Source organism: Chenopodium album, chromosome 25 (assembly GCF_948465745.1).
Source record: "Chenopodium album chromosome 25, dcCheAlbu1.1, whole genome shotgun sequence".
NCBI lineage: Eukaryota > Viridiplantae > Streptophyta > Magnoliopsida > Caryophyllales > Amaranthaceae > Chenopodium > Chenopodium album.
The window spans coordinates 5796451-5810847 of record NC_137858.1 but is presented as its reverse complement, the minus strand read 5'-3'; the positions used below and the strand labels follow the sequence as shown (position 1 = coordinate 5810847).

Genomic DNA, 14397 nt, shown 5'->3' with positions numbered 1-14397 from the left:
AACCTGTATATTGAGCTTGGGTTCACCTGATGAGCTTTTTATAGACCACATATGAGCTTATTAATAGAACACCCATCTACGAACATTTTACTTTTTTAGGTTGCCATCACATGAAATTAGTTATCAATAGTGGTTGAGAATGAAATAGTAGTTTCTAATAAGTTGTACCCCATTTAGAAAAACTTTTGTGTTTACACTAACCTGATAAAACCAGCTTTACTACATTCGTCCTGTAAATATATATAGTACGACTACGAATATATAGAAACAATACTTGTTCTCACTAAACCTTAATTAATTCTATCTCCCTTACAAACTACCAAGGAAGATAGAAAGAAAGAGGCAACAACCAAAGATTGGTTCATGTATTATTGCTAATGGAACCACCATTGCTAGTATTATTCATCATCTTAATCGTGATTACTGTCAACAATCTCAGAGGTAATCTTGTATTTGGGTGTTGAAAAAATCGTAACTTTTTGCACTTTTTTGTTTAGTATATGATCATTTGATGCATACTTCAATCTTCTTCATTTTTTGGCTCCTTTGTGTTATACTTCCTATTATATCCAGACATGTCTATTTCCTGTAATGTATCACTTTTACTCGCTTTTGCATGATCAAACAGCATGTTTGTCGAATACTCGAGTCCTAGCTCTCAATCCCTCCTTTTTCCCCCCAAGAAACTGATAGTAATTAAAGGAAAATATATACGTATTACAGAGGTGTTTGGTGATAGATTATTATCAAATTATACATTCTAAATCGCAAAAGTATTAAAATATGATGTTGTGGTTAAAGATTACAGTATAAGAATTTTGTTCTTGAAATTGACTCATTTTCTCAATGAAATTAACCCAACGAAAGTGTTTGATAAGTTCACATGATATTACTATTACGAGTAATTATTTGTGTTGTGTCCTATTAACATGCGAGAAAATACACTTTAAGTGGTTGTGGTCTGTGAAATGAAGCTTTCACGTGAAAGTGAAAGTATATAGTCCATTAGTCGTTATCTTTGGAGGAAATAACAACTGTTCTTATAATGGTATGTCTGGTGTACAGTACTTGTCATTTTGTAAGCCGGAAAGCACTACTAATGTTCACTAATCATATTTATATCACAACTGTTTTTCTCATTCCGGGATGCAAAATGCAGGGGTAGAGTCCATTGCCTTTACATTCAAAAACAACTGCCCATATACCATATGGCCAGGGACTCTCTCTGGTGCAGGCAGCCCAATATTATCGTCGACAGGATTTGAGCTTCCTATTGGTGCCACATTTACACTTGATGCACCCACTCCTTGGTCTGGCAGGTTTTGGGCACGCTCATTTTGCCAATCTGATGCCACGGGCAAATTCAGGTTAGTACTCTATACTGAAAGAATATCATGCAGCATCACTGCTCACTGAAAGAAGTATCTCAAACCCGAAAAAAGGTTCTATTTCACAGCCAATTGACAATTTACATGTAGCACACATAAATTGAGGTCTCAACAATAATGTAGATATTAAAGAGATCGTAGTTGTAATAATCACCACCAATTTTATAAGCCCGTGCTATATCTACACTGTTATTGTTTTCCAGGTGCAGCACAGGGGACTGTGGTTCCGGTGAGAAATCATGTAATGGCAAAGGAGGAGCTCCACCTGCAACCTTGGCAGAATTCACTCTTGGAGGAAGCATGAACAAGGACTTTTATGATATCAGCCTCGTCGATGGCTTCAACTTACCATTATCAGTGGTCCCACAAGGCGGGACTAATGAGTGTCCTGCTACAAGTTGTGCAGCCAATTTGAACACAGAGTGCCCAGAAACATTGTCTTTTAAGGATAATAAAGGTAGTACCATAGGTTGTAAGAGTGCATGTTTGGTATTTAACCAGCCGCAATATTGTTGTACTGGGGAATACAAGACACCGCAAACATGTCCACCAACAAATCAGTCACTATACTTCAAGAATCGGTGCCCTCAAGCTTATAGCTATGTCTATGATGATTCTACAAGCACCTTTACGTGCCCTACAGGTGTAAACTACCTCATCACTTTTTGCCCTTGATTCTTTTGGAACCACAAGAACAGTACGGCCAGTACCATGTACGTTTTAACTCTTTTAAGTAGAACTAAAGCAGTTACTGTGTTAATAATTCTATCAGGTATGAAGATCTAAGGGTAATCGATATAAAGGGGGTCGAGCTGAGAATCTTAGACACCAGCACAACCTAATTAACAAAGTTGCCAGCTCTAAACAAGTGGGGCTAATATTATTCTATTATATGCAAGACATAATTTTTACATTGTAAGATGGTGTAAATGTAGAAATTCTTAAGTATACCAAGCAATGATTAATTGATTATCCCTTTATTCAGGCTGTAGTCAGCATAAGATATTCTATTATGCAATGCCAAGATAGAAAGGAATCTACGAATAGGATCTCTACGAATTAACTCCTCTCATACCACAAGATTCCTCTTCGTCAAAGTCTCTTAAGCTTTATTCAGATCCCTCAATAGCAAAGCAGGGCTTCATCCAAGTCAATTCAAGGCTTTGAATATTGAATCTCTTTCGACAGCATCTGCAGTACCAGATATCTTCACTCTAATCTGCACTGAGCCATTCATGCATCAAATAACAAAAACGGAGAAAGAGTGCTTGGGAGGATCCAATCTCTATTTCATCTGAACATCATTCCAACAGATTTGACAAATCCTAGTAATGAGCTAGCCAGGAGGCTGTATACAGAATAAAAACACTATCACTAGTAAAACCCATCAAAGTTTCAACCAATCTAGCACAAATCTTTATTATTATTAATCATTTGTCTTCAAATCCACACCTCCAATTAGACCCTCAAGACAAAAAGGAACTACTATCAAACCTGAGTAATCCTATCATATATATAGCATAAAGTAAAATGTCCATTCTAAGACTACTCACATCAGTCAGTGGCTTATCCTAAAATTAAATTTGCTGCAGAACATTTACTTTGAGAAACACCCTGGAATAACACAACCTCAGCAAATGAACTGCACCTAGATTGTCAAAGACATCTGAGTGAATAGGCCATACCGATGGATAGCATCTAACACCAATTATAATGTTCTTAGACTCCATCGGATCACTACCCTCAAATCCATTCCTGTAACCAATCACACTCGAAGACCAAATAGACAAGAAGTGCCAACTAATCAAGAAATATACAAGCATCTGACACTAGCTAGTTATAAAAATACTGCCATTACTTTTCCTCACATGTACTTGTTTGCTTAGCAAAACCTAAATCTAGTCCATCTGACAACAGTTGTACTCCCTTATAGTCAATGGAATCTTCTAGCCCTCGAATATGCATCTCACCAGTTAGATTCATAATCTAAATAAACATATGCACCATTGCATTATCAAACTCGATGATTTCCTGGCATCTAATATATATAAGCCTCAAATGTCAACTAGTGCACCACATGTACTTCCTTACTTTCCTCTATTACATGACATAAATCCGCGGCCTATCATTGCTGAACACAGCAAGCCTTAGAACTATACTAGATATACATGATTGCTTCAGACTCTCCTATAAGTTTCCATCATTAGGTTCAGAAGAATCATACTTTATCCATTATAACCCATGTAAGCCTAAGATCAAAGGTAAATTTTACTCATATTTCCAACTATTACACCAATAACAGTAATAATTAATAATTCCAATTCAATATTACATCAAGAATTGCACAAAGGAAGAGGTGTGTAATACTGATATACATATACTGTAAATGACAATATCAATCACAGTTCAGTAAAAATGAAAACAATACACTAATCAACAAAGTATGTACTGTATTACAAAGTAGACTACATTCAATTACAAATATATACATTAAATTGCAAGGAAATTTCCCACCAAAATAACCAAAAGAATTAGTACCCAAATTGAAATTTTAAAAACCCAGAACATAAAACTTACCAAAAATAGCAGACAAACAATCAGAAGATACCTGGGGCTTGGTTCATGCATCAAAAAATTAGTCAAATTTTAGCAAGATTCCTCATCAACTATCATTGACCAAAAAGGGTTGCCAAAAAAATTAGAAAAATAAAATATTTTTAAAAAAAATAAGGAAAAACAAACAGAAAAACAGGTGTGTGAGTGAGTTGAAAAATAGAGAAAAAAAAAATGAAATGGGTGTCATTGGGAAACTTAAAACATGCAGTTTTTGTTTCTCTCTCTTTTAATTTCTACCCAATTGTTTAAACTAATTGGAAGATTCCCAAAAAATGCTTTGTTGTTAATGAAGATTTTATAAATCAATTAAATTAAAAAAAATAAATCACAGATTTTAGAAAAAGAGTCAGTAGTATTAGAGTTACTATGCAAGCAGCAATTTTCACCCATTAAAAAAATGTCCCCCTTTCTCAGTACTTGACGCATCTTCCCACATTGTATTCCAAAGAGAGAGAAAATAACCAATAACCCCACAAAATTATGTTATTACAAGATCTAATTTTTACTTTTCTCTCTACCCTTTTCTTTAAGATTTCTCAGATTTTGAGCTCGATGTGATATCGTAATTAGTAGCCTCGCTTCTAAATTACTTTAGTGTTTTGCTCGTATCTTTTTCGTCATCATTTCGTTTCAACCATTCTACCACGGGTTTAAATTGGTGATTGATTTGCGAAACGACGATATTCTATGATTCTAAGCATGATGTGAGTGTGATAGCAGCAGGAGCTACAGTGACAGTGATTTAAATGCAGTTGAACATTTTTGTTGAGAGTGAAAGGTAAGTAAGTACACTAGAAATTTAATAATGTTATCAAATTTATTTTAAGTAACAGTAATATTTGTTGTATGTTTTTGAGTGTGACTATATATCATTTTATTGATTGATGGATTTCTTTTTGCATTTGTCGATTTTTCAAGTTTCTACTTATGGTAAACTTTAACAATGTTGGTAGGAAAATACTAAGTGGGTCCACTTTAGGTTTATTTTCACATCAATGCATGTGGAAATTTTATGTGATGCTCCCATTTATTGTTCGATTTATTAGAAGAATTGAAGTTTATGATTTGAGATGGTAAACGGGTTGTTTGAATCAAGCTCGAAAATATTTTTGATTCAATGTTTTATTTAGTTTTGAATCGTGTTGTATTGAATATTTAGGTTTATTATTGTCACATTAATTTCCGTGACCGGTCAAAATCAAGTCATGTATGTATTCGAAGTTTGGGTCTTATTTTGGGTCATGTCAATGAGTATGGGCCAATTTATCCATGTTCATTAACTGGTTAAAAGTTAACATGTTAGTAGTTTAATGTTAATAAATATGATAGCGTGATTGCTTTCTCTGTCCCAAAAATCATTTAACATGGTTACATGGGTCAATTAGATTTTGTCGCAAAAATATAAGATAATGAGTTAAAAGTGAATAGAGAAATAAGATTGTCAAACAAAAAACATATAATAAAATTAATAAGAAAAATTATTGTAATTATGAGAATAATTATTGATATAGAGCCAAATATAGAAAGTGGGTCCATATTGCACGAGTAAAGGGTAGCTTTTTTTTTCTTTCTATTTATAATAATAGACAATGTATTTTTAACACATCACAATAGATCACAAAAAGATCATTATAGGAAAATTGAAGTAATGGCATTAGAAATATTAGGTAAAGCAATTGCTCATATAATTGTGTTATTTATTTAAATTGTCATCAAAGTATATGGACAAGGGCAAAATTTAAAAGAAAGACAATTTTGTTGGTTGAGATTTGTTATAAATTGAAGAATTGTTGTAGCCCAATTTTAGCTAATTAGCTTAATTATTATTTCACCAAGAACCTTTAAAGTAATAAGCTAACTAATTGACAAATTAGTATAGCTTCATACTTATTGTAGCTAACTTTATAATCACATTTGTTGTAAATCATCAATGTCATTTATTGAAATTAAGCCTATTAGAAAAAATCAATGTCATTTAAGCACTGTATAATTTTTAAATTACTTTTCAAAATTTTATATACAAAATCCAGACAGTAAAACTAAAAAAGATGATGATCCAATAGAAATTAAAAAATGGCAAGATTTAAGAATAGAAAAACAAAGGATTAGGGTAAAAAAAATAAATTGAAAAAAAAGTCCCATAAATAATTAGATGCAAAAAATAGGGATTAAGTAGTGGTTTAAATAGAATTAAAGAAGAAAGTGAAGTGAATTGTAGGAAAGCTTAATTGGGTAAGGGACATGAAGGCATGGATAAAATTACCATCCTTGGGAAGTTTTTCATAAAATAGGGAGTTTCCAAGTTGTATGTGGGTCTACTATTTGGTAGCAGACTTAACATATATACATACATATACATGTAACATGCCCCTTTCTTGTATAATTATATTTCAATGACACAATATATAATCTCTTTATTATTATATTATAATTAAGGTTTTTCATTTCAAAGTTTTCTTAATAGGTTTTTCATGGAGTTGTGAAAATAAATTTACAATTTCACAAGTCATAGTGAAACATTGCATTGAATAACATATTTCAAGCATGTTTTTCAAGTTCTCTCTTTTTACCTTTTATAATTGAGCTATCGAAATATTTCAAACATTGCATTACAAGAAAAATCTCAACATTCTTATTTTCCTAGTCACTTTGCTTTCATGTTTGAATTTGTGACAATTATATGTAATATAGACAAGATAGGGACTTAGGGTCTGTTTTAATTGACTGAAATGAGCTCAACTAAACTGAACTGAACTGAATTTTTATGAGAGAAGGAAATTAAAAACTGAACTGAACTGAAAATAATCTGAAGAGAATAGGCCCCTAATCCGTACAACAAATATAAAGGTTATCTTTTTACGTCGTATATGATTAAGTTGAAGTTATGATAGGAGCATAAACTATTATTGAGCTACATGATGACAAATTCCGTCTCATAATAACAATAGAATGTTTCATGCTAGTTTTGCCCTTCAATTTTAATTTTTTACCCTCTCTTTCTTGTTAAGAGTAAAATTGTTTGTTTTTTCTTTACCCTTTTGAGGACTCTTAACCCTTGTGCCAAAGTCTTACCCCAGATAACTTAAACTATGAAACAAGGTGAGTAACTTGTTGTATGATAACAAATCTTTGTTAAGTATTTTGGACATCATAGTATCCATGAAATTTCCATTTATCATGCCTTTATTTTACCTTCTTTTTCATGTTTTTTCACATCGAAGTCACATTCAACTTTGTGTAAGCTCTTTTAGGTATTATAGTGTGCTTTTGTGAATATAACATTGAATTGGAACACTTTTACTTTGTAGGTGATAAATGAGAGTAATAAGCCCTTTTTTTCAACTTCTTGTTGGAATGTAATACTTTGAGCAAAAGTTGATAAAGAATAAGGGACAATGATAAGTTGATCTCAAAGATCAGCAAAATTATACTCCCTAAAGTATGATTCGAGTCAATTTAAGTACAATTGCCAAATGCTACCAAAAGTTATGTATCATCGTGTAATTCTTTGAACCATTATAACAATAACCCAATATACCATGAAAATATGAGACTGAACTAGTTTAGTAATCCCTAAGATCGAGCACCTCCTTACCTATAGAATAAGGTTAAGTTTCTCTTAATAACACTAATTTCCTACTACTAAAGAAATGATAACTACACTACACTATTATCATTAACAAAAGTTTCTCAATAATCAAGAAGAAAACACACACTAAATACATATACACATAATAAATGTGCATTCAAATAATTGAGCTAGTAAGTTGCCACTTTTTTCATTATTACCCCTTTTTACAACCAAAATACATGTGCTTTCATAGTTTAATTTTCCTTTTATACAAGCATTTGGTGTGGGACTTAAGCCATTGTCTTTCTTAACCTTATTTGTGTAGAAATCATTTAACCACATTCTAAGGTGGGCATGTACTCGTACTTATGTCCTCATCTTCAATCATAAATATTTTGTAGCCCTACCCTTTTGGAATTACCAAGGTTAATTTAATAATTTTTATTCTTTACTTATATAAATATTTTTATTTATTTATTTTTACTTTGTGGGTTAGTAAAAAAGAATGAGTCTTTCCTTCATTACTTATTGTATGTTTGATTACAACATCCTTAAAAAAACACTTCTTTACTCCCTAGACAAAAAAAACACCCATTTTTTCATATTTTTTACTTAGCAGTATAATTTTGTTCTGATTCCTGCAGGATTATATATAGCCACAATATTACAGTAACCACCCTTAAATGGAAGTGAACAAGGGAAAAAACCTGCCCCGGCCTCGTTTCACATCCGAAGAGGCCGGGGATTCATCGGTAGAGTGTTCAGGGAAGCAGTGCAGATCATGTGCTGCAGCCTTGGTTGCTGACTGTGTTGCTGTCTGTTGCTGCCCTCTCGCTCTCGTCAGTCTGTTAGCTCTTGCCTTTGTTAAAGTACCTTATTTAGTAGGCAGGAGGTGTCTGAGGAAAAGGAAGAACAGGAAGAGGAAATGCTGCAAAATCGGCGAAACTGGAAGTAGTATTGATATCAACAGCAGGGATATTAGTCTGATTTCAGGGAGATTAAGTCAGAGTGAATCAGATATTATCTTTGAATTTGGAAAAGAAGGTGATAATATTAACAATAATAATCAAGAGTTGGAAGAAAGAAGAAGCTTTTGTGCTGCATTTGAAGCTGATAAAGTATTATTTGAGTTGTACCAAGTTGGTCATTTGGGTTTTGGTAGGGTTTCTTTTACTGGGATTCAACCTTTTGGTAAGGAAAATCAAGGGTAAATTTTTTTTTTTTTTTTTTTTTTAAGTTTAGTAGTTTAGTTAGAAAAAAAAAAAAAAACCAAAAAAAAAAAAAGTACAGAAAACTCTGTTTTTTCCTGAGAAGTGAAAAAAATTCAGGTATTTTTTACCTAAGGGGAAAAAGGGAGTGTGTTAATTGTGAAATTGACTTTGTTGTGAGAATGGATCAATCAGTGAGGATGTTATAGGTTATATTGTGCAGTGGTTGGTTATTTTGATAAAGTATTGTACTGTCTATAGTTGTAATTTTTATGATCATATTGATATATTCATATTGTTGATCATTTTATGTTGTGAAAAGATATGCAATTTGCTAAGGTTGTTTGTTTTATATCAAAGTGGAGAGACATGCTTTTTTACATGGAAGAGTAACCAAGTTTCTTGCTTTCTTTGCATGATATAATTGTTGTACATGTTAGCAGGGAAGAATGGGTAAGTTTCTTGCTATCTTTGCTAGATGATTGTTGTAATGGAAGAAGGGAGGGGGAATAAGAGAGATACGAAGTGAAGGAGATTGTCCTTAGGCCGTTAATTACATGTTTACATCCTCAATACAAGTGAGGATTATACTAAGTAGCTCGATTTGTTGTTTATCATGTGAGGTAGGAAATAAAGTTGAGAGATGAAAGTAAAATCCGTAACTAAAAGTCGTGAGACAATTCTTACAGTAATTTGACAGCAAAGTTAAACCAAAATCGTACAAACATATAGCTTACATTTTAGTGTAGTCGAATCAAACCATTATTATGTCTCAGATTAGTTTAGACACCAAAATAAATTTACAACATCTACATTTATGTTCAAATCACATAGATATAGGTAATTAGGTAAAATAAAAATTATTATGTTGAAAATATATGTTTACGTCATAGCCACTAATTGGGTTATTATTTGTATTTGCAATTAAACGCACGACAATTGTAATTAATTGGCAATAAAGCATCAAATTACAGGGTTTGATACCTACCTCTCTACCAGCCTAAATCTTGTTGCTTTGCTTGTCTACAGAGATTCTCAATCCGTGATTGTTATATTAAGATCAAAATAACGAGTAAGGAAGTAAGAACATGTTTTTTTCATTCAAAACTCACAAGAAATAACTTAGTTTGGTGTAGTTTGCTATCAATATGTATTAGTTTCCAAAATTTGCATCATACACCAGCCATGGCCTTTTAAGGGGGCTAATCAAGTGAGTCAAGACTAAACTTGGCTCAACTCATTACACTTGCATTCGAACTTAATTGAGCCGAATCTCGAGCATTTCAACCTTAAATTTTACAACACACAAAAAAAAAAAAATAAAAAAATAAAAATAAAAAATAAAAAATAAAAAATAAAAAAATTCAAGCCTATTAACGAATTTCTCGAGTCAAGCTCATAAAATTTCTTAGTTGAGCTCAAATAGTCAACGAATCCGATAGGCTCATACGGTTACACCCATATAGAATTATTATGGTTTATAGTTTTGGCACCAAAAACTTTGACAGTAACTTACGTATAATTATAGACCACCAAAGATTGGGGCTAAACCAAACAAGATTATAACACTTTGAACTCAAAACAAATGAAGCACGAATTTTATTTAGCATTCCAATCAAGTCACTGTGAAGGTAATAATCCTACATTATACAAAATAGTGAACCAAAACTTCCACACAAATCAGCTTTTGCTGCAGAATCATTTAGATGTAAACTAAAAAGATAACATAAAACTTAGACCACCGAGCACCATTCTTGCTCTCATATTTACAAGATCATTTTTGACCTCATGACCAACCTCCTATAATACTCAAGAACACACCAACAAATAGATACTAACATTACCTTGTTCTCAGTATTTGTCCTCTTATCACTCTCATAAAGGATATAAGGAACTCGTATTAGCATACTAGCATTAACACCAAGCTGCATAACTTTAAACCCTATTTTTTTCAAAATACCAACCCAGTATTTATATAAATAAAAAGTTTCATACCAAATTGAACAGACATGCTAAAAACTGACTAAACTTAGATACCATTAATGGAAGAATTAAGTAGGTGATTTTAATTGATGAGCTGAAATTTACAGAAAATAAAGGATATTTTCAGGCATTCAAAAGGGCTTGAGATTCTCTCAAAATTAACTCTCTAGAAGCTGACTAAAACGCTCCATCCTAGGTAAACCTATCTTTTTCTTCAAGCTACTAAAACCTTAAATATACAGATATGTTGTCCCTACCCCTCATATTGATGCTTAACAGCATATAATTCCATGATGACTTAACATTCAAGGTAAATGTGAACTTATCTGCAAATTAACAGAGACTACTAATGCGGAAAAAAAATTATTGCATGAGAAACTCAGAAGATCCTACTGCTATTACCAGTATGGAACTTGATAACAAGAAAATTAACAGAAAAGACCAGCCTGGAACGGTGAGAAATGGGGAATAATTCAAGGGGCAATATGGTCTAAAACAAGGGGTAAATAGGGATGGAGCCATGGAGGTGTGGAAGGAATTGGGCAGTGGTGAGCTAAGTATTTGATTCAGCAATACTGCAGTTTTGGGGGATAACTTAAAAAATAACACGATTTCACAGAAACTGAAGAGCTGCCTTTAAACTCCAAAGGATGATCCCCCCACTCAAATTATTTAGGTAGTGAGTATTGGACAACGACCCTTCACACACCAATCCATTCATATGCAGTTATGCACGACACTGAATTTAAATTCCTTGCTTAATAAAAGAAAAGCAAAAGCCCTATCAAATGAAAAACCCAACAAATGAAACAGAGAAAGGTTTTCACAACTCAGTCAAAAACCTACAAACAGAGAAAGGAGTATATGCTTTTCATAAACTCAAATCAACAATTGTTTCGACAAAAACAAAAAAACAAAACTATCAAAAAGAAGCTATTAGAATTTACAAGAACATACTCGCATATATATGAGTAGCCACACCAAAAACATAAGTACATAACCAGATGCAGTTAACAATAAAAAAATTTCCATGGAATCTGAAGTACCACTTTTCTCACATAACATATTTCCTTTCATTTAAGAATCATGAGAATTCTTGGTGAGGGCAAAGCCAATATTAATATCATTTTAACCAGTAAACAAATCTTTACTATTCGGAGTAATTCAACATCAGCACCATATAAAGTATTGTGGTGGCCTTAGGTTATAAAGGGAGGCATAAATTGTAAATGGTTAAATTGACAAATTGAAGGCAAAGTGGAAGGCAAATGAGTCCTGGAGTAACGTAGGGAACATAGGAAGCACCCCGAGAAATTTCCTTTCCGAGTCCTAAAAAGTCCAAAACTGAAGGCTATAATCCACGCTTTCTGGCCAATTGTAGGAAATCTTTCCAAAATTGACATGAATGAGTGGAGTGTCCCCTAGTGTCATATAAGTTGATTCGGAACAATAACAAGTCTACAAATAGGTGTATAAAGTTTAGATTTGTTGCTATTTTGAAATTATGTTGCATTGATAGTGAAGAGCTACAAAAGATGTTTAGCTATGTTGCTATTTTGAAATTATGTTGCATTGATAGTGAAGAACAACAAGAGATGGTTCTAATAATCACCAAATTGTCATCTTGGGGTCAAGCCTCACTACATAAATGATGCTTTGATATTTGTACTTCAATACTATAACCTCCATTCTCATACTTCTCAACAATTATACCCCAAGAGTGAATAACCATCATCATTATCGAACTCCAACACTCACAGGGACAAAGTGTCATCTATTGTAATGCAAGGCTTTTTCTTTGGAGATTTCAAAGGCTGAATCAAATATGTTGCATAATGAGCTCTTATACTAGGCATGACCCTGAAAAAAAAGGGGAAAAAGGTATCTTTCCAGAAACATTGAAAAATCCAACTTGGACATAACATGTAAGCCTTTTAGTCTCTCAGTTCTCTGTTTTCAGAAGCACTAGGAATTCTATAACTAATGTTGAGCTAACTACTGCAACAAAAACACAGCATGACTCTCAGGTGTAACCAAGACAAGATGGAGGTCCAGGTGTACATTCATTACTCCTAAGTAAAGTACATAGCCTATATCTAAAAGACCCACAAATTATATCAAGCTAAATATCCAATAATTTCATACAAATTTACTCCCAAAAGAGTAATGATACCATAAATTAGATAAGTCCTCAAAATAATATCACTTCAAAATGCATCGAGCATAACACATGAAACAATCTAGACAAATGCAACAAAACATATAATGTAGTTCATCATTAGCATAGGCCATAAGGTACCAATGTAAAATGTCCACCCAAACATATGGTGTACCACAATGAATCCATTCAATCCTAACCTCATCTTCCATCACTTATTGATCACTTACTTGATATTGATAACCCGAAAACTAACACAAGACATGCTAGACCATCTTGCACAACCATAAGCAATTTAAACCAAACAAAATCTATAAGTTCAAAACCCCATCAAACTCCACAAAAATTAAGAACAAAAATAAAACAGATGATCCCGAATCAGTGATAGCACGAAAAACACTCCTAGCTAGAGCAAATGCAAACTACAGGGGTGAATTCACTAGAGAATAACAGTTCACCCTTTCTGATAAGACCGTCTTCGTCTCCAACTTTCTTCCTAAGACTAATCATCAATGATCCTTAACTTTAGATTGCAGCTATTCATATTATAATGTCGAAAGTCACTGATTTGAGCAAAACAAGAATTATCAAACAATAATAGAGAATTCAATAATACTCGAAAATATAACACTAAAATAGTAAGTATTACCAGTATCAATCCTCAGAAAATACAATACCAGTAATTCACCCACATTTTACATACAATTCGTAAAAAAACCTAAAACCCATAATAAAAATTCACTTATCTTTAGTAGAAACACCATATTTCTCCTGCAATTTGACAAGGTCTTCCTCCTTCTTCTTGAAATCAATCTTCTTATTCATCTTAGCAGGCTGATAATACAACACAATAAGATAACGATTCGCGACATTAAACCCAGAAAGATGATCAACAGCAGTCTTAGCATCGTAGATATCCTCGTACACTACGAACGCTGTTCCTCGAGTATCCTTGTTAGTTCCGACACGAATTTGACGAATTGCTCCATACTTTCCGAAAATGTCGTACATCTCTTCGCTGGTGATGGTGAAGGGAAGATTACGAACGTAGAGAACTCTGTTGACCTCAGGAGGAAGACGAGTGTTGGCTTTCCTCAAGCTGATCGACATTTTTAGGGTTAGGGTTGTGAAGGATTGGGAATTGCAAGAGAGAAATTGGGGATTTTTTTAGGGTTAGGGTTTGGGGTTTTCCGACGATTGTAAAATGTAAACTGTAAGTGGTGGTTTATTTGACGAAAGAGGGGAAGGTTGAGGCGGTGTTTTGATAAATTTCTTTCTACTCCGTATGTCGGTGAGTGTGCTTCGAGTAATCAAATTAAGACTTCTACTAGACTGCTACTTCCGATTTTTATTACTTGACCTGTATTCTTGTTTTAGAAAATTTAATTATTCCGTAATATAGAGTACTTGTTAGGTTTAGGTTGCTTAAACCCGCACCTTTTCTTTTTTTCCCTAGCACGATCTTGCCATTAG

At 33.1% G+C, this 14397-nt stretch overlaps 2 protein-coding genes and 1 pseudogene across 2 annotated transcripts; 2 read left to right on the top strand and 1 right to left on the bottom strand.

Annotated features, from left to right (window-relative positions):
- The first annotated feature begins 209 nt into the window (after positions 1–209).
- LOC145615283 (thaumatin-like protein 1) lies at positions 210–2356 on the top strand. The gene is made up of 3 exons (XM_081670348.1): positions 210–441; positions 1160–1367; positions 1592–2356. The coding sequence occupies exons 1-3, from the start codon at positions 378–380 to the stop codon at positions 2061–2063; spliced, it is 744 nt and encodes a 247-aa protein (XP_081526474.1). The 5' UTR covers positions 210–377; the 3' UTR covers positions 2064–2356.
- A 5867-nt stretch (positions 2357–8223) lies between these two features.
- Positions 8224–8792, top strand: LOC145615561 (uncharacterized). The gene has a single exon (XM_081670633.1). The coding sequence runs from the start codon at positions 8259–8261 to the stop codon at positions 8784–8786; it is 528 nt and encodes a 175-aa protein (XP_081526759.1). The 5' UTR covers positions 8224–8258; the 3' UTR covers positions 8787–8792.
- Positions 8793–13508: 4716 nt separating this feature from the next.
- LOC145615067 (splicing factor 3B subunit 6-like protein pseudogene) lies at positions 13509–14172 on the bottom strand (annotated as a pseudogene).
- Between the last annotated feature and the right edge of the window lie 225 nt (positions 14173–14397).